Source organism: Euwallacea fornicatus, chromosome 13 (assembly GCF_040115645.1).
Source record: "Euwallacea fornicatus isolate EFF26 chromosome 13, ASM4011564v1, whole genome shotgun sequence".
In the NCBI taxonomy this organism is placed as follows: domain Eukaryota; kingdom Metazoa; phylum Arthropoda; class Insecta; order Coleoptera; family Curculionidae; genus Euwallacea; species Euwallacea fornicatus.
The window spans coordinates 2,240,176-2,263,486 of NC_089553.1; the positions used below are offsets into that span (position 1 = coordinate 2,240,176).

General features: G+C 36.7%; 3 protein-coding genes across 3 annotated transcripts; 1 reads left to right on the forward strand and 2 right to left on the reverse strand.

Moving 5' to 3' along the window:
• Positions 1–1,541: 1,541 nt before the first annotated feature.
• On the forward strand, positions 1,542–23,143 carry LOC136343063 (regulator of telomere elongation helicase 1 homolog). The gene is made up of 22 exons (XM_066289437.1): positions 1,542–1,857; positions 7,947–8,173; positions 8,236–8,404; positions 8,468–8,681; positions 9,430–9,726; positions 10,118–10,367; positions 10,429–10,841; positions 19,066–19,316; positions 19,366–19,529; positions 19,582–19,720; positions 19,775–20,015; positions 20,072–20,454; positions 20,513–20,660; positions 20,716–20,875; positions 20,932–21,301; positions 21,362–21,491; positions 21,542–21,669; positions 22,063–22,123; positions 22,177–22,355; positions 22,405–22,588; positions 22,644–22,807; positions 22,901–23,143. The coding sequence occupies exons 2-22, from the start codon at positions 7,956–7,958 to the stop codon at positions 23,126–23,128; spliced, it is 4,491 nt and encodes a 1,496-aa protein (XP_066145534.1). The 5' UTR covers positions 1,542–1,857; positions 7,947–7,955; the 3' UTR covers positions 23,129–23,143.
• On the reverse strand, positions 12,084–14,272 carry LOC136342958 (cytochrome P450 302a1, mitochondrial-like). The gene is made up of 6 exons (XM_066289267.1): positions 14,073–14,272; positions 13,758–14,006; positions 13,451–13,688; positions 13,190–13,402; positions 13,025–13,131; positions 12,084–12,973 (listed from the first exon to the last, which is right to left on the reverse strand). Exons 1-6 carry the CDS (start codon positions 14,221–14,223, stop codon positions 12,168–12,170), a joined length of 1,764 nt encoding a protein of 587 aa, XP_066145364.1. The 5' UTR covers positions 14,224–14,272; the 3' UTR covers positions 12,084–12,167.
• LOC136342960 (KICSTOR subunit 2-like) lies at positions 16,556–18,526 on the reverse strand. The gene is made up of 9 exons (XM_066289270.1): positions 18,376–18,526; positions 18,138–18,309; positions 17,944–18,084; positions 17,747–17,889; positions 17,411–17,687; positions 17,175–17,356; positions 17,003–17,120; positions 16,859–16,951; positions 16,556–16,807 (listed from the first exon to the last, which is right to left on the reverse strand). Exons 2-9 carry the CDS (start codon positions 18,216–18,218, stop codon positions 16,637–16,639), a joined length of 1,206 nt encoding a protein of 401 aa, XP_066145367.1. The 5' UTR covers positions 18,219–18,309; positions 18,376–18,526; the 3' UTR covers positions 16,556–16,636.
• Positions 23,144–23,311: the final 168 nt, after the last annotated feature.

Genomic DNA, 23,311 nt, shown 5'->3' on the forward strand with positions numbered 1-23,311 from the left:
CAATCAAAAATTACACTAATGAACCATACAAATTATATTCCATAAATCCTTCATTACTGGAATTCAGAGTCTTTTAATTTAAAATATTTTTAAACGTTATTTTACAATTTCTGCAAATTTTACGATATCAGGTAGAATTTCTTTACGATCGCCTCGTTTCATAATTTGCATGACTTTGATTCTCACTTTATTGCCAAAATATAAAGGGTGGTACCATTTCGGGGGTTGGGATTCATTTTACAACCTCGAACTTTGTGTCGCACGACAAGGCCGTCCATTTCACGAAATTTAAATTCCCTGTTCAATTTAGAAAGTTTTTTGCCGTACTGGACCGTTTCCGTATCTGCCACAGTTTTCCAATAATTCGCAAAAGTGTCTAGGAATGCACATGTTTTCCCCTCTAAAGAGTGCATATATTTCATAGATTCCCATTTGGATTTTCCAATGGATAATAAATTATGGCAAAAATAAGTTTAATAATTCAAGGGAATTAGGCAAGCCATCCTATTTCTGCTATCATTTGCGATGCATCAAAAATCTAAATGGGAATACATTTGAAGCACATGCATGCGAAGTGGCTGAGATATGCATATGTTTGAAATGTGATGCCCATATCAGTATAAACACTTTATATGGTAAAATCATGTGAACTTCTCAATGGGTCATAGATGAGAGTAACTCTTGAAACCATTCTCGCCTATGATGCGTTGGATTACGACCGCGAGTTCTACCCACTACAACAGCTCAGGTTTCCCGAAACAAGGAGAAAGCATTGCTTCGGGATGCTTCAGTGCCTTTCTCTTCCCGTTTTCCCCCGTCTCTTCCTGTTTTATCGTCATGATCCTGTCCAGTATGTCTATTATAGCGCTGAAATATTCCTAAGGAGGAGAAGAACTTAATCAGCAGTTCCGCGTTGTTGTTCGGATCTGATATTCTCGAAATTAACACATTCGAACACCGTGTGGTGTGCAGAATCTCTCTCCAGACAAAACCAGCAAGTTTCGGACTTTCTCTTAATGATCCGATTTAGATAGACACCGAATATGCCGTGACGTACAAATAACTGGAAAACGGTGAGACGTAAGGCAACAATCCAAAAGAGACCTGAACTAACTTGAATTAATGTTATTTTCGCTTTGAGGTAATGCTATTTAAATTTGATCTCTTTATCTTGGGACGCCTTGTATAAAAGACAAAGTAAAAAAATCTCTCATTTCCGCCTAGATTAAGTTAGCTTAATCTACAATACGCAGAACAAATACAATGAAATTCTCTAGTGGCGAACTCGAGCTTAAAATGGTCTCCAAAACTTGATTGCGTCAGTCTGACACGTCACGAGACATCACAATAAAACAAAGATTAAAAAAGTCAGCCATTTTACCGTACTGAGTGCGCACCATTGGACGCCTGAATTCGCCACAAATCTCCCGATACATCCCTGTACCTATCTCAAAGCTCTACAAGTGTAGATCCGGTCAGTGGCTGCGGCAACGTCGCACACATATGTGTATATGTCCACCCCCTCCCTCTCGCGAAGTCTCGGCCAACTTGACTGCAAGCAAGTGCGACTCATCGAGTCAGCAGTGGAGTACAGTAGCGCTCGGACCGATAGTTTGGTAAGGTGACAGTTAACCGACCTGTCACAGTTACCGATAATCCGGATAAGCACTATTGCGGATAAAGGGACTCGGTTGTGCGCAATTCTCGTTTTTCAAACGGTCGACCCAGAGTGCGCGCCAGTACTTTTATGTCGATGATACGCCAGTGGTCATAGGGTGCGTTCATCGGCAGTCAAATCTAAGTGACTTTTGTTTGTTGGATAATCTGTCTAATCGCTGCATCAAAGTGGATCTTAAGGTGAATTTCTCTATTATTTCCAGTTCTCCGAAAGCACGAAAAAACAACTCACTATTCGCAGAAAAGACGTTCGGGTTTCCCCCTTGCGTTAAATGAAGGCAGTAGCCGAGTTCATTATGGTCACGGAAACTCCAAAACCACCTGTTAGTGTGGACATTCCTATGAGTTCTCGAAACTTGAGCAATCAAGTTGGTTGAGTAATGTTTGACTTCCGTGAAAAAAAGCGTCAGTTAGGAAATTCTGCAATACAATAAGAAATAAATTGGCGTTGACTTCGTCTAAGATTGCAGGGGTATTTGCGGCTATGAGTATCTACTCTTTAACGTTCATGACATCATACATTTAGCCGTAATTAACAGATATAAGGCCGGTAATAGCCGCTTGTAAATATTTACATGGCAGCTAATAGCGCTGTCATTCCGTTCCGGGATAAATTATTGCAGATTGCGCCGTTTTTATGATAATTTATAACATTTTCTGTTCGCGCAATGTTGCGATAACGTGTGGGAGTGTTTACAGTTCCGCTTTGGATTTTTTCCTATTTTTCTGTGTAGGCCGAGAACGGGAAATTGGTCGCGGCTGGGAAAAGTAAAAGTCGCATTACACCGCTTTTGTCAGAACTGATCCGGCGGAATTTTCTTAGCAACAGTTGACCTGACATCATAAATATATAAATATGGTCAATGTATGTCAATGTTAGTTGCGGAACACGCATGAGACTGTATTTATAATGAAAATCGCTCAAGCGGATCAGATATTTTTGCGCGATTTAAAGGTCATCAACGGACGTTGTGCAATTCGGAGGTTGCTTTAAGCTAATGGACACTGTGGAAAACCTAATCAAAGATTAGCCGGCAATATCAGAGAATTGCACAAAAAAATTATCTGTGGTCGCCCAGATGCTTGACCCGCGCCTTCAAGCAGGCACATGCAAGTTTTTGCCACGTGGACAAAAACTCGTATATGTGTGCAACAACGAGAGTCTTTGCACTTTTGTTCAGGGATCTGTGTACAGAAATTCGAGAAGACGCAGAATAGTCAAATTTCTTCCACTTCACAGCTATTTGCATCGCCTTGAACTAAGTACACGACGAAACCCATATAGCGAATTCATTAGAGCATTCTTACCTCCTGCCTCGTACACCTTCCGAAAGCAACGAAAGCAGCAACTTTCTTTACTTTAGTCGCAGCTCATTTTGGATGCTTGTTAAATAATAGATTCTTTAAACAAAAAATTTCTTGGGAATCTCGGTCAGGTGCAATGTCAAATAGTGAAAAGATGAAGAATACAACGAAAGCGACAAAAATTGTTTGGCACATGACAGTTGTCATGTGCCAACGAATTTAAAATAAAAAGCAGGTTCAGAATCCAATTTCAGAAATCCAGGGCCGGACTTTAAAAAATGACGTTGATGATGTCGCAGGAAAACAGTGTCGGATTTAAAACGTGATTGCACGACGATAGAGAGGAAAACAAGCGACTCTGATAAAGTGCCAATTATTTTTAAATATTTCTTTGTATGATAAAGTCAAAAAAACATTTTAAAAATTTTTATCAAAACTTCTGATTTTCTCGAATATCTTCGTTTGCAGTTGAGAGTTTTCAAATTATATTACAGCATTTTTTTGTGCGATTTTTTCCCATTCACCCGACTTTCTATTTTTTACTGACTCCAAGAACCCTATGCAGTTCATTCTTAAGTGGCCCATCGTGCAGAGACAGCGATTGTAAAATGTTTATAACTCAAATTTCTGTCACCTAACTAGTTCGGATCATAAAGGTTGACTTCAAGACCTTAGTGAGTAATACAGTACCTTTTATAATTTTTCTAAATTATTTCAGTAAATTAACGGAAAAATATTCGAATAGGTAAAATATATTTTGTTCATTGCGTATTTTATTATCGTATGTGTAGGTGAGAGCTTATTTTACTATTCTAATATGAAATTGACTTTTTTGCAAAACCTATATGAGCTTTAATAGGCGTGAATATCGGTGACATATTTTCTTTTCCGACCCTTCGGATTTACGCAATTCCGCCAATAACTTGACATTTAACATTTTTAAACCCATTTAATTATTTTTTTAATGTTCCCATTGTTGCAGATTCTTAAATAAAACTGACATGTATGCATATTTTTTTTGCGAGACTTGCATTTAGTTGCGCATAAAAGGGCCAGCAACCAACCAACCTGGCCACAGGCCTTCCACCGACTCCCGGCTCGAACGACTCAGTTTTGCATACCAAAAGCAGTGATTTTGCGCACAAACCGCCAACAGCCCTTGCCTAACTTCCAGACGTGCTTTTGTCAAATTGGATGTCCATCTTTAAAAACAAATGCGAGGCACTGCGTTGCCGTTTCTTCGGCTTAACAAAACATTTCGATGCAGTCGATTGAGGTTTTGGAACTGGGATTTGCTGAACCCACAGATCAGTTGAGCGTGTAAATTAAAACGATAATTTGCTGTGACGTCACTGGGAACTTTGACCTCAATATCTGCATCATTCCATGCGTGTTGAAGCTCCGCGCACATGTTGCGTAACACGCCAGAATGCGACCTGGCCGCTCCAGAACTAATTACAACACACTGACACTTTTCCGACGACCCATTAAAATGCTATTATTCAGTTAAACGCTGGTTTTTACTGGTGGCTGGTATATGCAGCAATTACCAATCATCGGCGATTATTGCCGGATAAACAAGAACTCATGCGTATTGCTCAAAGCACACTCTTCAGGGATATAAAAATTTGATGTTAAATGTCTGCAACTCCGGACGGATTTCTGGTTAATGTCCACTTTAGCCAGCGCCATTGTTTTATCGATAACGCGGCTCATCAGCGTCCAGTGCTTCTTGCTAATTAGTAGCGTCACGATTTTGATAAGACTGATGAGATTTGATAGAGTCGATTTTACCAGGAAACTGTCGCTTATTGCGAGGCTTAGCTAGCGTATGAAAATGTGCCTGTAAAGCGATGAGGCGGTCCTCAATACACAGGTGTCCAGATTATACTTGAAAGGTCTAACATTAATGGGACTTTCACTAGATCAAACATGAAGAGTCTAAAATAGCTTTTGCGCTTAGGGGAGCGGCGTATCTCTAGCTGCAGGGCTTTACCTCGGTGGGATTTTTCGTTGCTTTCCTATTGTAGCGAGCGGTAATTAATAAAGCGCAAATCCCTGGGACAATATTTTGCTCGTTTCTGTTTAAACTGACGCTTGCAGTTCTGAAGCAAAGCTTAGGCAGGAAACGTCTACTTATCCCAAAATAAACGCGATTTAGTCACTCACGCGGAGTTCTCCAAATATTGAATTAGTCTTTAGACTTTTGTGAAGATTTTGAAACGGAACTCGTTATCGCTTGCGAGTAATGCGGAGATAACGCTGCTGGAACGAAAATAAACACGTCGTTAGATAATAGCGTGTGTGCACTTTTTTCTCCGCAGGATTTTTCACTGTGGCAAATTATTACTTTCCTGATAAATATTTTACAATTAAGTGGGTTTTTAAAAACCGTGACGTCAAACAGTCTAAAAACGCCCCTCTAGAATTCTAGATTATCAATCCGCTCGTTAAGCCGTTCCACTTATCAAGGAACCGGAATTCAAAAGCAGTTGTACCGTAATAACAAACGATCGGTTATTTCTTAGGAAATCGAACGCGTAAACATTTCAGCAAACACCAAAACGATTGGATAATCATCGATGTTGAAACGCCATGCGAATTAGTAATAATCACCGATATTTTAACGCGGATAGACATTTTAAAAGGAAACGCGTGTCGGTCTTGAAAAAAATACTTTAACGATTGGCAAACAGAATAATTGAACTGACGTGACGTTCGCGGAAGTAAGTGAAGGTTAAGTAAGTGCTGAAATTACTTATAATACCAGCCGTTTTCCGGCATGATGCGTGATGCATGTTATAAAGAAGCGGATGTGGCTTAGCAAAAATTAATCTCGATCATCTGCTTGTGCTCTTGAAGTCGAGGAATACGGCAGCTCTCTATTTCCGGCTTCGTCGTTGTCAGTGATATAATTGTGCGTTGTTACTAAGGAATTCCTAATTGTGCTATTATCGGTAATTGGTATTTAATGCTCTCGACAAACAACTTCAACTGCTTAGAAATTCAATGTGGCTGCGCGGAGAAGGGTAACGGGATGATGTAAAGCCGTCGCTTGAGGATTGCAGGCCTCCAAGAAGTTCATTTAAGGAAATCTCGCGCTGCTCCTCGAAAGTTCTCAAATTGTCCCCCGAACAATGGAAGAGATACAAGGGCCGTACTTTAGTGGAAACACAGCTTCTCTCACTTTTAAATCCTACACCCTGCAGTCGTACCAATGATTTCCCGTTGGGAATATACTGGGTTCGGTGGTTGTATCAACCTGTTAGTTGGATCGGGCGGGACGAGCACAGTTTTCGAGAACCCCGAATCTACTGCCTCTCTCCTTCAAAGACATCCAGCTGGATGTAGACGCCCAGCTGCGTCAACCGACTGCTTAGGAATGTCTTCTACAATTTCTTCTACTACCGCTGTATGATGCTGCGAACAGGGTTCATGCTCGGCATGCTCATTAAATATAAAGAGAGAATCTATCGCATTCTCTGGTGTTGATCATTGAAACGACCGTTTTTCATTTCGAGGGACCAGAAAGATAACGTTGTTTTGAACATAACCACATAGGAATCCTTGTCTTGTTTCAGAACGCAATCTTTTTGTAATAATTGCTTTGAGTTAGCCCAGTACGCCACTGTTGTTTACTAAATAAAAATCGTGATATATATCATATCCATATAGATAATAAACATATAAATGAGACTGGTGTTATACAAGGCCACAGTAGCGTAAAATATTTCTCTTTTTTACGAGTTACCTGCGAAATTTTCAAACATGTCTCATTTGAAATGATAATCTTTGTAGTAGTTCCTTTGGCTTAGGTCACGGTCCAGTCCACTGTTCCTTGCCAAATGAAATTCATAGATTTTTCTGTAACAAAGAATGTATGGTGGTATTATACAAAATCAAAGTGGCATAAAATCTTTCTTTCTCGTGTTAGAAATTGTTCAAAAAGTACATTTTTATAGTAGATAATTGCTTTCAGTTTTGGTCAAGAATCTGCACGCCACTGACTCTTACCAAATCGTATTCATAATTTTTTTTCTGGTAAAGAATGAGATTGACCCTGTACTTTTAGTAAAGTAAATACGTTTCCCCATTTCTCATGGCGTGAGATTGTAGCTTTGAATTTCTATTATTAAATCCTAAGGACTTTAGCATTTTCTTCGTAGTAAAACCAGAGGCTCACCAGACATGAATCGTAAATAATCACTTGTGGGTATCGAACTCGTAAATTTGGACGTTAGGTCTTCCAAATGAAGCAATAATGCTCTTCCAAATAATCTCAACACTGAATCTAGCTAACTCTCAAGTTGACAAACCTTCGAATTTCCAATACATTATAAGAAATATTATACTTTTTTCCCTGATTGAAAATTTCAACTAATTTGAAAATCAAGAGAACTTCTATTATCTCATAAAACTCCTGTAAATGGAATTTTCCGCAATGTTCTTTACTCACCTCAACTCAACTCAGTATCGTTATGTTAAATCGATGCGATAATCTTGAAGATTCTCAAATCCTGCTTAGCTAAGCCCATTGGAACTTTACGTACAAGAAATGTATCTCGACAGTTTTTTCTTATTCTGTAAATATAAAAAAATGAAAATGTATAGATTTATCTTGATTTCCTCCCGAAGGTAAGTCTAGTGCCATAATAAATCTTGATTGGAAAAATAGGTAAGGGGCTAATGCGATATGGCACAAGGTACATATCTGGGAGGAACATGAATTTACATATAGGAACACTTCCAAAGAGTACAACTTTTAACCTAAAATGCGAATTTCGTACAACTGTATCGGTTTTCATAAAACATAGGCGTAGCTGTCAAAAATTTCGCTAACTACCCATAAAAGGAATCAAAACTCGTGAGCAAATTGCCTTCTAAAATACGGAAATTAAATACGCCCTTCACATTTTAATTTAATAACTTTAGCTTCAAAATATTTTAAATTTTTGTTCTTGCAGAAGAGAAAAATGAAACTGGTCCCAGGCCCGTTGCCTCCAATCCCCACAACAACGTCGGGATCCCTACCCCTACCGCTTGCATTCAGTCCGGATCTGCTCTGGAGATACCCTCTGGGCTTCTCCTCAGTTGGAACCCATCCCTTGTGCGACTACAAAAGTCAGTTGCCTGGAAGTTTGTCTTCAGACCCTAGAGGATGGAGTCGCGAAGACGTCTCTGTTTTCCTAAGGTAAAGTTGCTAAAAAGGGACATTAATAACGTCAATTTTAAATATTTGTTCCACATCTATAGGTGGGCGGAAAGAGAATACGACTTGCAGCCCATTGACATGGACATGTTCCAAATGAACGGCAAGGCAATGTGCCTCTTAACTCGAACAGACCTTTCGGAGAGGGCCCCAGGTTCAGGAGACGTTTTGCACAACGTTTTGCAGATTCTTATGAGAGACGCGAATAATATGGTAATAGGTCAAATTATAAATTATCCGGGAGAATCGTATATTAAAGAGAAACTTTAATTTCAGAGAATGTTGCCAAACAGCCCAATCACTCCTACCTCAAGGCACGCCTACCCTCTATCTCCGCACACGTCACAACCAACCACCCCTAGCTGGAACATTATGTCACAACCAACGGCAGAGTACCATTCAAGCCATGCAGCTAGCCTGGCAGCCCACCTCATGGCCCAAAGTAACAGCGTTACTCTGAGTCCTGCTCCATCGGTCGACAGCCAATCAGGTAAATTGAGAGCCAAATAATTATTATTCAAATATTAAAACGAATTAGGGCATCTAAAACGAGCGCACTGCGTGTGGCAATATGGCGAATAATATTCATTATCTCCTTTATTGCTAACAAAATGATTCATTAACGAATTCCGAAATGGACAGAACACAAGGCAAATAAAAGTCTAAATATATTGAGGGAAATGCAACACATCAAGTTCTTCTCAATGGCGCACAATTGCTACTAAAGGCATAATAAAAAATGCAAGTTTACGCCCAAAAATTTCACAGTGACTGGTATCAGTGTAGATTTTCCATCTATAGACACATTTAAGGAGAAATTTGTCTTACGCTTATGTGAACATAGCAAATTGTGATTGATGATGTCAAACGCTTCGGATAAATCAAAGAATTTGTAGCAACCTTAGAACACTGGCCCATACTCTAGAAGATACACTGTACCACAGAAAAAATGGGTCGCTTGAGCAGCTTTTTAATGTGAATTCAAGTTTATGACAGACCGATTTGTTATTGTTTTGCACAACGCATATAACGTTTTGTGCAGCATTTAAACTATACTACTAATGTATTCCCCTACTGCTACCATTAACTACAAGCTCATTTTATAGAAACATTGAAATAGGGCTTCGGGTTTGGTCGGATTCTGTGCTTCCATGGAAATGAGTTTAATGACAAAGTTAACAGCGTATTCATAAATTGGACAAAGATTTGATGTAATTAACACTTTGATTGGTTTACAGGCAGTCCAAATCATCCAGACGCGCCCATCAGTTTCGGTCATTCCATTTTCAGCACTAACGGCAGTAGCTCTAATGGATCGGGCTCGAATCCCAGCGATAGCGACGAAGATGATAAATTCATGGAAACTAAAAATGGGTACCTGGGAAGTCCCCCTAACACGCCCGGTTACATAAGCATTCCTCAGATGCCTTTCCTGGCTCCAAGGAGTCCGAATAAGCAGATGGAAGGAGTGGGCAGTCCTGGGCTTTATAAGCGGGAATTTTTTGGGGGTAACGACACTTCCGAACCGAATACCAGTAAGTATTGGTTAGTGACGGGTGACGTGAAATTGTTTTTTAAATAGCCACTCAAGTGTGCATCTTCAAAGGATTTAAACGCGATCAATAACGTTTAAATGTAGAAACTAATCTGCCTCGGATGTTTGGGTTTCTTGTTTTGAGCAAAACAAAATTTGAGAAATTAATTCGAAGTTCTCGAGATAGTTCTTGCCATGCACAAAGCCCTAGATTTGGAGGTATTTTATGACTTTCTAAATAGGGTATTTCTGAAGGATTATATAAAAAGATGCAAAAAACAACTTCATCTTTAAACAGATAATCTGGATAAGTTATGGTTTAAATCCTTTTATGATTAATAGACTAACGAAAATATTACGGCAGAGTCAACATTGTTTCTTTTCTCTTTTAGACGGCCGCCTTCTTTGGGACTTTCTTCAGCAACTTCTTAACGACCCATCACAAAGATACACCATCTACATAGCCTGGAAAAATCGGGAAACTGGAGTGTTCAAAATCGTGGACCCTCCAGGATTGGCGAAACTCTGGGGCATCCAAAAGAATCACCTTTCCATGAATTACGACAAAATGTCGAGAGCTTTGCGCTATTACTACCGCGTAAATATTCTGAGAAAAGTCCAGGGAGAAAGACATTGCTACCAGTAAGTGTCAAATGAAATTCAGCTCTGTCTTAGTAAGTACTTACCTGATAATAATCTTCAGATTCCTTCGCAACCCTACCGAACTTAAGAACATCAAGAACATCTCCCTGTTGCGCCAGCAAATGTCCCCAACAGCAACAAAGGCACCTGGGCAGCTCCAAATTATCCCCCAAATCACCGTTAAACCTGAACCCATGGAGCAACCATCGATGACCAGTAAGGACCATGATATGCAGCCCTTGCCGACAGCAGTCCCTAACCATATCAAACTAAGCGAACAAGTGCAGAAGCAAAGTTTGGCAATGTTGGCTCAGCAGCAGGTCGAAGTGAAATCTGAGGAAAGAGTGAGGAATGAGTACCAACATTCAAATGATAAACCTACGGATTTGAGCATGGACGGACCCACCGATTTGAGCAGCGGTAGTAGACATATCAACATAGTGTGTTCTCCGGATCCTCCTCTCAGCGGAGGAGGCCATTGAAGAAAAGGACTAATGTAGGTTTCCTATTTCTAAAGGGAACAATAATGAGTAAATCAGGTTGTTACTGATACTAGAGCCTATTCAGAAGCACCTGAAACTACTGAATAGGTTTATATGTAGTTTGATAATGTAAATAATAAGTTCTATTAGGATAAGAAATTGCAATGTGCCAATAACAAGTGCAAAAGTGATTTTAAAATTGTAATTTAAGTTAGTTTACTACTTTTGCTGTGCAATCGATAATGTGTTATGTGCCAAATAAGTCCTTCTTAGCTACGTCTAAGGTGCAATTTTAGTCTAGCTAAAATAGTGCTGAGACTGATAGTATTGATGATGGTAGTTTGGCAGCTTATGTATTTTTTTTAAATATAGAACATTCCACTTAAACATCGATTTAGCAAACTACGCTTGCATTGAATTTAAAGCGCAACTAGCAACGAATGGAAAGTGCAAATTTTTCACGATTTTGTGTAGACAATAATCATTATATACAGAGGACTGTTGGGACCTTTCGTTTACATGATAATTCTATATGGCATATAGCTGAACGCGTCAGCTTCTTTCTCTGTGATCTCTTGAACATAAGACTCAAAAAGAGTGTGATGTTGCAAGAAACGATAATTTGAAAACGTATTTTTAAATTATTGGCTATATTTACAGAAAGCAATTTCTAGATTAGGAAATATTTCGAGAGTATTTTTAAGGATGCTGGTATTTTGATATCGAGAATGTTTAGATTTTAGTTAATGTATATAATACATTTGTTATAAGAATTATAGCTGATTTTAAAATAAAGATTCTTTATTGTACCTAGATCAATATTCCTTGTTTTTAATACAGATACGCAAATACGATGTAAAAAATTAATAAAACACAAAAAAAATTGATACAGAATCATCTTTGGATCCGAACTTAATAGATATTAACATCATATGCTTCATCAATCGCCAAACCACAAAACACATTATATCGCCTTTTTGGATGGCAAATCAGCAACAAATAATTATTTTATAGCCATTTTTTTACCACCGCTGCCATAGTACTTATATAACTTTAATGCAATTATAACTGTTACTCAGAAGTTTTGAAGACACATTAGGAAATAATTATAGTAGAATAACCAAAACAGCAGTTTAGCACGTAATAAAATGTTATTAGAAGAACCAACAAACCAACCAATTTTATAACAGTTTCTATTTCAAACTCATTAAAATACCTAAAACTCGCACTCAACAAAGAATTCAAGACAAAACAGAATCACGATTTTTTACTGCGCAATAACAAATAAAGGACCAACAAATTGGCGATTAAACAAACTTTAAACACGATCAAGAAACCTAAAATTCAACGGTTGTATAGGCGTAGCCAACAAGGCGTTTGAACTCGTAATTTCTCCGTAGTTGTACTCTACTATGAACCGCTTTAAAATCTTGACTATCAGCAGACCAAGCTGGGTTTGAATCAACTCTTTAGATTGACAAGACTTCGGGCTACGTCCAAAGGGCATAGAAATGAACATTTGCAATTGATGAGCCAAGGGACTGATCTCCTGAGACAACCAACGTTCCGGGTTGAATTTCTTCGCGTCTTCGAAATATTCTTCCCGCAAACAGGCCAAATGCACCGGGATAAGCATGTAAGTGCCCTTTGGAATTTGGTATTTATGAACAACCACGTCTTTGCCCAAAACTCTATTTAAAATTGGGATGGGAGGGTTCAATCTCAAGCTTTCTTTCATGCAAGCCTGAAGATACGGCATGTTCTTCAAAGATTCCGGGGAAGAGAGCTTTTTTGGGTCTTTCATAATTTCATCAAAAAGCTTTTTTTGACATCTAGGATTTTTAGCCAAATGGTAGAGAAGAAATGCCGTAGAATGCGCTGTGGCATTGGTCCCAATCAACATCATGTCTTGCATGACTGCCATGGCATCTTCAACGAGAACATCATCTTTTAATAGTAAAGATTCTACTAGAGAAAGATTGACCAAGGATTTTAAGTCCTTTTTTTCTATTAGACCTGAATGAATTTCCCCCACATATTTGCCCAAAATTGAATCGATTATATCGCAGCTCCGCACCAATGTACGACAAGCAGGAGTTTGTACGACTTTCCAAATGTGAAAACCTGTAAAATATTTTAGATAGTTTTTGATTTTAAGAAGTGAATTAAAGTAACCATATTCGCATTTGCATATTGTCTCAAAAGCTCTGATAACTTCGTCCAAAATGCGGCCAGGGTCGGAGGTGGAGTTTAGCCCAGTGAGATGAAGGAAACCTAATTCCCTATAGTAAACCAATAGTCATATAAGTTCTTCAAAAAAATATGATTTCCACTAAAAACCTGCTTATAAAGATACAACAAAAGCACTCCAAGCACCACTTCAAAACCTCATTTTTAAATGTTTTGGGCATTTCGTTCTGTAAATTCCGAATAAACACGATGCGTTCGATAAACTGGTCGCAAAACAAATCAATCGTTTTGAAATGTTGCAAAGGAGAGTTTTGCAAGGACTTGTCAAGTGATTCGTAGATTTTTCCCCATTCGGGACTAGACCTACAAAGATATTGATAAATCAGCTATAAAACAACAGTACACAGTTACTTTAAAAAAAGTTTGGCTTGTCTGAATCTGCAACGTTGCAATCGATATTGCTCCAGTGAATTTAGGTAAGCTCTAATTGGTTGAGAGTCCTTACTGTCTAACACCAAGCAGGCATGTTCTGGTTTCGACAAAAGCACCACGTCCCTTCCAAAGGGGCCGTGAAGACGCACTACCGGTCCATAAACGTTAAAAAATTTCTGGAAAAATTTTGCATTTCCTCCCCAGCTAAGAAGATTACCTGGCAAGGACAATTGGTTTGTGGATAATGAGACTATTTCAACTAATGCTCTTTTACCGATAAACTTACCGAAAAACATTCCCAAATTCATGACTTGGAATAAAGAACCCGCGGTGAATTCCGCGCTTAAAAATGGAACGTAACTCCAAAACTTCGAAATGAACTTGAGACTATGCGGTCCGGGGACCGTATCGAAGGAAGACACGTTATGGCTTTGAGTGAGCGAGCAAGGAATATCGAGGATTTTGGGAGATTTCGACATATTGGTAAATACCATTGATTGTGAGGATGGAGTTTCGGTTGCAGTTGAGGTCCCGACTTCAAATAATCAATAACAATAAACTAAAAGGAAAACGAAGAAGACTAACCAAGGAAGAAACTTACCTGGAAGAACACCTGTTTTGGTTACCCCAGTTGCCTCAGTGGCTGCAGTTTTGGGACACGCTTTGGCGTCATCGGTCAAAAGAAGACGTTGTAGTTTAACGGTTTTCGTGCAAATAGTGCCACTTCTGGCAGAAAAACTCCACATTTTCATAAAAATATTCTCCTTTGGAGCTTTTTTCAATCACTTCGAATGTCAAAATGGAGAATGACAGATACGTTTGTTTCGGTAAAGATTCATCAGGTAGTCATGGCTTTCTTTAATAATTTTGTTTGAAGGCATGCAAAGTTGGTTGCCAATCAGAGTCCCTTATATAGCATCATCAAAGTTATTCTTTGATCTGATTGGAGAGAATTTGAATAATTGAAAGAGGCAGGCAACACAAAATCTGTCTTTGCTTAGTAACTAAGCCACTAAATTGGGATCGTTCTCACTCAACACAAATGCCAATTAGATTCACGACATGTTACAATCTAGAATAATTGATGAAGAATAATATGAACATATCCCTAGTGGTCGAGATATATAATTACCACAATGTGTAACGAGAGTTTAAGTGTGCTTTGAAGAAAATCGCTATTCAGAGTGTTTAAAAAAGACACGACAATATTTAAGGGAGTGATTTTTCAGTTTATTTTATGAAAAAAAGTTTCTACAATCATGGATCCAGAAATGTATTGTTTTCAAGATACAAGGTGTAATTTTTTTTAATAACGATTTTTGAAAAATAATTCAAATAACATTTCACTGATTGTTTGATACTTGGTAACATTGTTTGTAATAATAAGACGCTGATTTAGTACTAATTAGATTAAACCTATTACGTCCCGTGGCGTCAGAAAAGGACACCTTAACCAAATTTATTGACAAAAAATCTCTGCCACTAACTTTAATTATATTTCGATTTTTTTTTGCGATAAAGCAACTAAAAATACAACTTTTTTGTCGCTTGAATGTTCGTCGTATCTTGCTTTGTATACGGGATAAAAAAAATAAACACCATTTTGTTGCATTCCCACTTATCGTGCAAAAACATTTTCAAAAAATCCAAAGGTCCTTTATTCCCTAAGAATATTTTGTGCTTTGATGAGTTAAAAATATATTTTTTAATTGGTCAAAGAACATTCGTATTATTTTTCCAAAAACCGTTATTAAAAAGAAAATTAAACACCCTGTATCTTGAAAATAATACATTTCCGAACTTATGTTCATAGGAACTTTTTTTCAGAAAATGACCTGACCAATCTCCCTTTAAATATTACCGCATCTTTTTTAAACATTTTGTATATTGAGAGAAGTGAACATCTTTCAACGGCTCAGTTATATAGGATATCCCTGAAATAACGGTACGAGGATCGACCAAAAATTCCTGAACTTAGAATACGGTGTCCTATATCGAATATGGTTTAGTTTTGCCGCTACAGAACGGCAGGGTTCTTCAATTACTATCGTTCGTTCGAAGCATATAAGTGCTAAACATTGTTATCGATTTTCAATATTTTTTTAAATATGAGTTACTTCACAAATCAACATGTTCGGACATGAATGACATTCTTTTTAATGCGTAGAGATATTGAAAATGGTTTGTGATTCATAAATAAAAGTTTATTCTTTTGTGACCGCCTGTAGGAATGACTTTAATTTGTTTCCTGCCAGAAGTTGATTATTTTTAAACTTTTTTGTCTGTTGTAAAATTTTCACTAGGCATACAATTTGTCTAAAAAAATATTTACGATATCTTGCAATTCATCATTGTTGTAAAAACAATATTAATAACACAGTCATAAAATAAATATTTCGTGCATCTGACATACCGGTACTGTTTACTATAGATGTTATTGATGAGCGTTAAGTTTATTATAAATTAAATAATTTCCTGTAAAATTGAACATTATTTTATCGCTGGCAAGATTAACATGCTTCTAATATATGGATTCTGTAAGGGAAATAGACGTATAAGTGTCAGGGTTTATCACAACAAATATCCAAATTGCAGAATTCCGAATCACCAAACTTTCATGAATATTGAAGGGTAGTTTAAGGAAACAGGTAATTTTTATACAAATATTATGAATCAAAAACGCAAGACGCCTTGAAATTCATCATTGTCGTGAAAACATCGTATTGTAAATAATTTTTTTGTAGAGAAACTGTATACCTGTTAAAAAATGTATAAAATAAAGTCGGTTTGTGGCAGAACAAAAATTCATATAGAGGATAATAAAAGTACAATCTTTTATTAACCATACGGAATTTTTAATATCTCCACACATTGAAAAAAGTCTCGCTCACATCCAAACATATCAATTTGTGAAGTAACTCTTAGTTCCAAAATTAGTGAAAATGAATAAAAGCGTTTAGCAATTATTTAAGTTTGCCTAGAACTCCTTATTTTTAGTTTAGGAATTTTTGGCCAAGCATTTCGGGTACGCCGTGTGAAGGTAAAGGATAAAGGTAAAGGGCTAAATGTTCGTATCACTTATGATTATATCACTAAGTCAGATAATTTTTTATTTATGTTTGAATAATAATTGACAATTGTATAAAATTTCCTTAAATCACAACCTTATTTAGCCGGATTTTTAAGTCCTACAAAGACTTTGCTGCATCTCAGGTTGGTACAAAATTCATCAATAAAATGGCCAATCCAGGAATCTTTTTCAGTCTTCTTTGATTCGAATAAAATAACCAGGTAAATATTAGGCTCTACCATTGTTAGGCAATAGGTACACAATTCCTACAAAAACACCAAATACAACATCTACCATTTAATCAAGTTAAGATCTACCTGAGAACGAAACTTGGTCACAGGTTTAAGCCCTAAGAACTCATTAGTCTCAGAAATCATTTTCAGCATTATGTCCAACTGTGGAGGACTTCTCTATAAAAACATAAAATCACTAAAATTATCATATAATAAGCAAGTACCTACAGGGGGATAGGACACAATTATAGGGAAACTATCATAATCAGCAGTGTCACAATTTGCCTGATTATCAGACAGTAAGATGACACAAGCAGCCTCATGTTTTCGTTGAAATGTGACCATTCTAAAACCAATTGAAATATGAATCTCATAAAATACATATGAATTAAGAGCTCACTTCTGATAATAATCATGTTGTAATTTAGAACACAAATGTCTCATATCAGTTGGTGCGGTCTGATTTGCTAGTATGTCATGAAAATATAAGCTAAATTTACTCAATACCACCCCTTTCACTTTCTGTAACCACAGGAATAATGCTGGCAATGGACTGTTTTTAAATAAGCCTAATTTCCAAGTCTAAAAGTGGTGATTTTAATAACAACCTTTTTAACAAGTTTCTATTGTACATACTTCTCTTTGCATTTTACTCTCCCAAGCCTGCAATCTTGTATGAGCTCCATGTATAAGTGCCAGTGAGGGTAGAAATCTTAGTTTTTGAACCTCAAACATGGCCTTAAAGAGTTGTTGCAATATGTCACATTCAAAAGCAAACACTGTTTTTATAGGGGTAAGAGAGATGTCTGTGAATCCGAGGTTGTGAGTTTGGATAATAGTTTCAATGCTATTTAAAATGTCCACATAAACCATGTGTTTATTGGCCAATGCTTGGTTATAAATTTTCTCATATCTGTTTACGGGGCGTTAAGGATATAATCACCTGTAATCATATCAGAAAGTTGAGGATACAGATCTATCAAATTGATTCGAGCAGTGACAAATTGGGTTATATTTTGGCAATAATTTTGCTGCTGAGGGTTTTGGTTTTTGCAGTTCTCTTCAATTTTCCTCAAATCACTTTTCATATTTTCATAAACAGCTCGCAATGAGTTCTAGAATAGCAATTTTGTCATAGATCAATTCCTGTGTAATGAGAGTTTTTTTACATCTTTTCTCAAAAAACTTTTTTGCTTATTTTGTAAAAATCCTATATCCATATAGGTTTTCTCTGCCAAAGCTAACTGAAGCAGTAAATTCAGAAACATTGTTCTTGGAGTCACAGGTCCTTTTGCTGGTTTTTCTTTTTCCTGAAAAGAAAGATAGTGAGTAAAGCGCAAAAGTAAATAATCATGTTCCTTACAATAACTTCCCTGGCTTTGTCATAATACAATTGTGACAAATGAGCAAAGAAATTGAACAAGAATTCGTCCTCTTTTTCCATTATTATTATTATTATTATTAAATGCAGTCAAAAGTTTCGTCACATAAACATCTGTGTATATGGGACTTGAACTTTGTAATTAAGGCAACTTCTATTAACAAAAAAAAAATGTAATTTATGAGAAATTCTAGTTTTGTTCTTATTATAATCATTATACCTTGTTAAAAATCTATTTATATTAAATTTGTATGTAAAAAGAACTCCTATAAATATATACATAAAACAAAATTTTGTATTTATTTCTCGTTTGGCCTTTATTTTTCATATATAGAAGTGATATAAAGTTCCGATCGAAGCTGTCACAGTTCTACGTATCGGGGTTGCCGCGAGCCGGAGAGAACGTAATAAAGCAAATTCATGTATATGAAAAAAAACGAGAGAGAAAACTGATAACACAATTAAATCCCAAGTATTATGAAATAGAAAGGCAACAGCGCCACGCTGCACATTACCACTTCATTTATCCGCAAATTGCCCACAGTATTGACGATTCCCCAGAACCTTGGCTCGTCAAAGATCGACGGTACTTTTATTAATTTTGTCAGAAATCGTAATATTCTTCATGGGTGACCTCAGAAATTTGAAAAATTCAACAAAAGATCTCAAACACATGCAAATATCATGTCTAATACTGGGCTTGCACCACCATTTCTATTTCACTGCTTGTTAAATGCACAAAACGTCAGTCAATTGACATGGGCGGGAAATCTAATATTGTTATAGGTTATGTCTTAGTTTTAAAATCTTTCGCTAGTTTCTAAAGTAAAATAAATAGTAAAACGAAACCATTGATATATTAAAATTAAATGTTTACCCTAACATTATCATTGTTAAACCATTTTTCTCTTTAGTTTCAGTTATCACTTAATCTTCATAAACTATTTTTTCACCATGAGTGTTGTCACCACCATCAGGGGCATTCCTGTAGAATTCCCTTTTCAACCTTACGATATTCAAATTAATTACATGGACAAAGTTATAGAGTGCCTCGAAGGTGAAACCACTGCTGTATTAGAAAGCCCTACTGGTACTGGAAAGACTTTGTCACTGCTGTGTAGTTCCTTAGCTTGGCTTCAACAGAAAAAGTTAAAACTCCAGGTAAGTTGAGTTTAAACATATTGCGGTTTGTGATCAACTTGTAACTAAGGCCCAAAGGAAAGTTGTTGAAGAGAATTCTGACCCATCAAGCAATTTACAAGCTTCAGGATCATCACAGTTTTTAAGGGGGTTATCTGACATGACCAAAAAAGCTGAGATAAAAGCTGCAGGGAGGGAACTGCTAGGGTTACCTACCATAATATATGCTTCTAGGTGTGTTAGGATGTTTTAAAATGAATTTAGGGTTTTATGAAGTAATTTGTAGAACACATTCACAATTGAGTCAGGCAGTACAAGAGTTAAAGAGAACTGCTTATAATCACATGCATTGTTCAGTTTTGGGCTCCCGAGATCAGCTTTGCATACATCCAGAGGTTTTAAGTCAAACTGATAGTTCTTTACGAGTAATATTTTTCTTATACATTTGGATTTTTAATAAATCTTAATTTTTTGCAAAGTTGCAAATGTGCCGTTTGAAAGTAGACACTCGAGCTTGTCATTTTAATAATAGAGTAGACATGAGAAAGGAGGATCCTGAAATTTGCAACACACCCATTTTGGACATAGAGGACATGATAAAAATGGGGAAAAAGCTCACTTTTTGCCCATACTATATGACCAAGGAGAGAAAGCAACATGCTGATATTATTTTTACTCCTTATAATTACTTGTTAGATCCATTATGCAGGAAGTCTCTGGGTAAGTCTTGATGGTATCTATCTAACATTGGTTTGTCTCAAAATAACCTTTAAAAGGTCTATCATTGACAAATTCTGTGGTAATCCTTGATGAGGGTCACAATGTAGAAAAAGTGTGTGAAGACTCTGCTTCTATTGAAATAAGAAGCACTGATGTGGCTCTGAGCATTGAAGAAACTGCCAATATAATGAAGATGATCTCAGAAGCTCCAGGAATGTTGTCTGACACTGATCATGGAGGTTCGTATTTAAAAATTAAGTTTCTAATAATCACTTCCAGAGAGATGTTTCTAGACTTGGATCCAGAAAAACTTGCTTCATTGAAGTTAATGTTGCATGAATTTGAAAAGGTTTTAAACAATTTACCATTGCAAACTTCAAAAGACGAGGTTACAAATTTCCCTGGAGACTATATTTATGATTTACTGGAACAATCTATGGTTTGTTTTTGACTTGAAAGTTAATTGTTCCTCTATACAGGGAAAAAGTTCTTTGCAGATTACCTCTTCAAACTTTTCTGCAATAGCCAGTTTAATTGAAAAAATGATTCAGTTTCTTACAGCTCAAGGTGACGGCCCATTCGCCAGAAAAGGGAAAGGATTGCTACATTTTGCTGATTTTCTTTCTATAGTTTTTGTTCCGTTTGGTAAAAATACATTGAAAAGTCTCAATTTTGCAATTTTTACTTTGAGTCTCAATAGGTTCAAAGGAAATTATTAAACATTCTTATAAGGTGCACATACGGGAGGAATTTATTAGAGGTCTGGAAGATAAGAGAATAAATACTTGGTTTGATAAATCATCTGTAAACAACAAGACACAACGAGTATTGAGTTTCTGGTGTTTTAATCCAGGTTTTGGGTGAGTCGCTGTTAATTCTTATAACTTCTTTGAAGTAATACTTTGTCATGCTATAGCATGAAAGCTATAGCAGCCCAAGGGATCAAAAGTTTGATTATAACGAGTGGAACTTTAGCTCCTCTAAAACCTCTAATTTCTGAACTGGGTTTAGACGTTAAGGTCCGTTTAGAAAACCCCCATATAGTATCCGAAAAGCAGATTTGCGTTAAGATAGTTCCTAAAGGACCTGATGGAGAAACACTAAACAGCAGTTTCCAAAACCGAGATAATCCAACTTACATTTCCTCCTTAGGCAGAACCATTGTTAATATGACGCGAATAATACCTCAAGGTTTGTTGGTTTTCTTTCCGTCATATCCCATAATGTATAAATGTAAGACTGCTTGGGAGAATGAAGGAATATGGGCTACTATATCTGCCCACAAGGCAAGTATTAAATTGTTCAGTCATATTTTTGCATCTTAATACAATTGTGTATAATAATAGACAATATTTGTGGAACCAAAACAAAAAGAAGCATTTAACGCTGCCATGAATGGGTATTACGAGAAAATCCGAGATCCCACATTGAAGGGGGCCATGTTTATGGCTGTTTGCAGGGGGAAAGTTTCGGAAGGTTAATTTGAGTCTTACGGATTTTTTTTTAACTTTATGGATTTAATTTAGGGTTGGATTTTGCCGATGCTTATGGCCGAGCAGTTGTGATTACAGGATTGCCTTATCCTCCACTAAAAGACCCACGGGTGATTTTGAAGCGAAAGTATTTAGACGTGTGTCATTCACAAGATAAAGAGGTAAATCTATTGTGAAATATACAGGGAGATTCATAAGATTTTAGACTGGCTCCAACTGATTTGTACAAGGCTTTTGAAACAGTAGAATATATTTTTATTTGTTATATGATAATAGCAGATGCTTAATTTAATTATAAATACTTCTAAGATATACAGACAAATATTTAATTTGTTAGTATAGCGTTGTGCTGAAAGTTTAGAAGAATATTGGCGACATGGCCGATGTGAAAAGACACACTTACAGAATCATAATTTGCACATTTTGCCTTAATTTAACTAGCAAAACGTTACGGATAGACCAAACTATGAATAATCAGGGGGTTTCAGCCTAAATACCAAAAAATCACCTCGTATAAATTCCCAAATATGTGTTGTTTTTAACTCAATTTCCAGTATTTAAACGGCCAAAGTTGGTACTCCCTCGAAGCCTCTAGAGCTGTAAATCAGGCAATAGGTTCGTTGACAATAGAATCTACCGGGAAAAAATTTTACGTGCTATTTTTGTAGGCCGCGTTATCCGTCACAAGAACGATTTCGGTGCAATCTTGCTCCTGGATGAGCGATTCAATAATGCACTTATAAAACAACAAATGTCGAAATGGCTGCAAGGGCATATAAAAGTAATCAATAGATACGGAGAGGTGATTCGAGATCTGAGTCAATTTTTTAAAAATGCGCAAGTGGAGGTTGGTGATTGTAGTCCTGAGCTGATTAAGGTCTAACTAATGAGAGTAGTTCCCAGGCTCTAGCATGAAGTTAATCCAAGCACCAAAGGCTGAATTTGACATTCCTAAAAGTTATACTGGTGGCAACTTTAACTTCAGTTCCACAGAATCAGGAAGCAGCAGTACATCTCAAGCTCAAAACGCAACTACTTCCAAAAATTCTTTTAGTGAAAATTTGTTAAATAATTATACTGGTAGAAAGACTCGATAATCAAGTCTAAATTGCATTAAAAACGGGTATTTTTGAAGGTGCACAATTAACAGATGATCAAAACGGTCTGGTTACTATATATAAACGAGAAAGGAACGATAGGCTCGTTAACAACAGCAAGAGAAGGAAAATTAATTTGGTTTCGAAGCCAGAGAACGAAAACTTTGATCCAAAAATGTCCATGGCTGACTACGTCAAGATGGTACTTTTGTCCATTTTTATTTATTGGTTATTGTTTTGGTAGCGGTTTTAACATTCTAACATCCCTACGCTATCATTTTTATTTATATTTCAGCTAAGATCTAAACTTACGAAACCGATATTTGAACAATTCTCACTCCTTCTGCGAGAGTATTCCGTGGAAGGCAATATCGAGAAACTCCTTGAAGGCGCGGATAAATTAATACCGCAACATCTTAAGTTTGTCCTTATTGGATTAAGTCAAGTAATTAAGACATCCCATCAACAATTTTACTTCGGTTTTTTAAAGCGCATCAATGTACCTATTCCTGAAAATTTGTAAAGTGTTAAGATATTTAATTTTACTGTAATATACTTAATAAAAATGTTTCGAGATTTTTTTTGTTTTTATATGGCGTTTATGTTTCGCATTCACGCTACGCTTAACGTCATTAAGTGGACAAACTTCCATTTGTAATATTTATCATATCCGATATGTAACTCTTCAGTCGTCCAAAATAGGTTC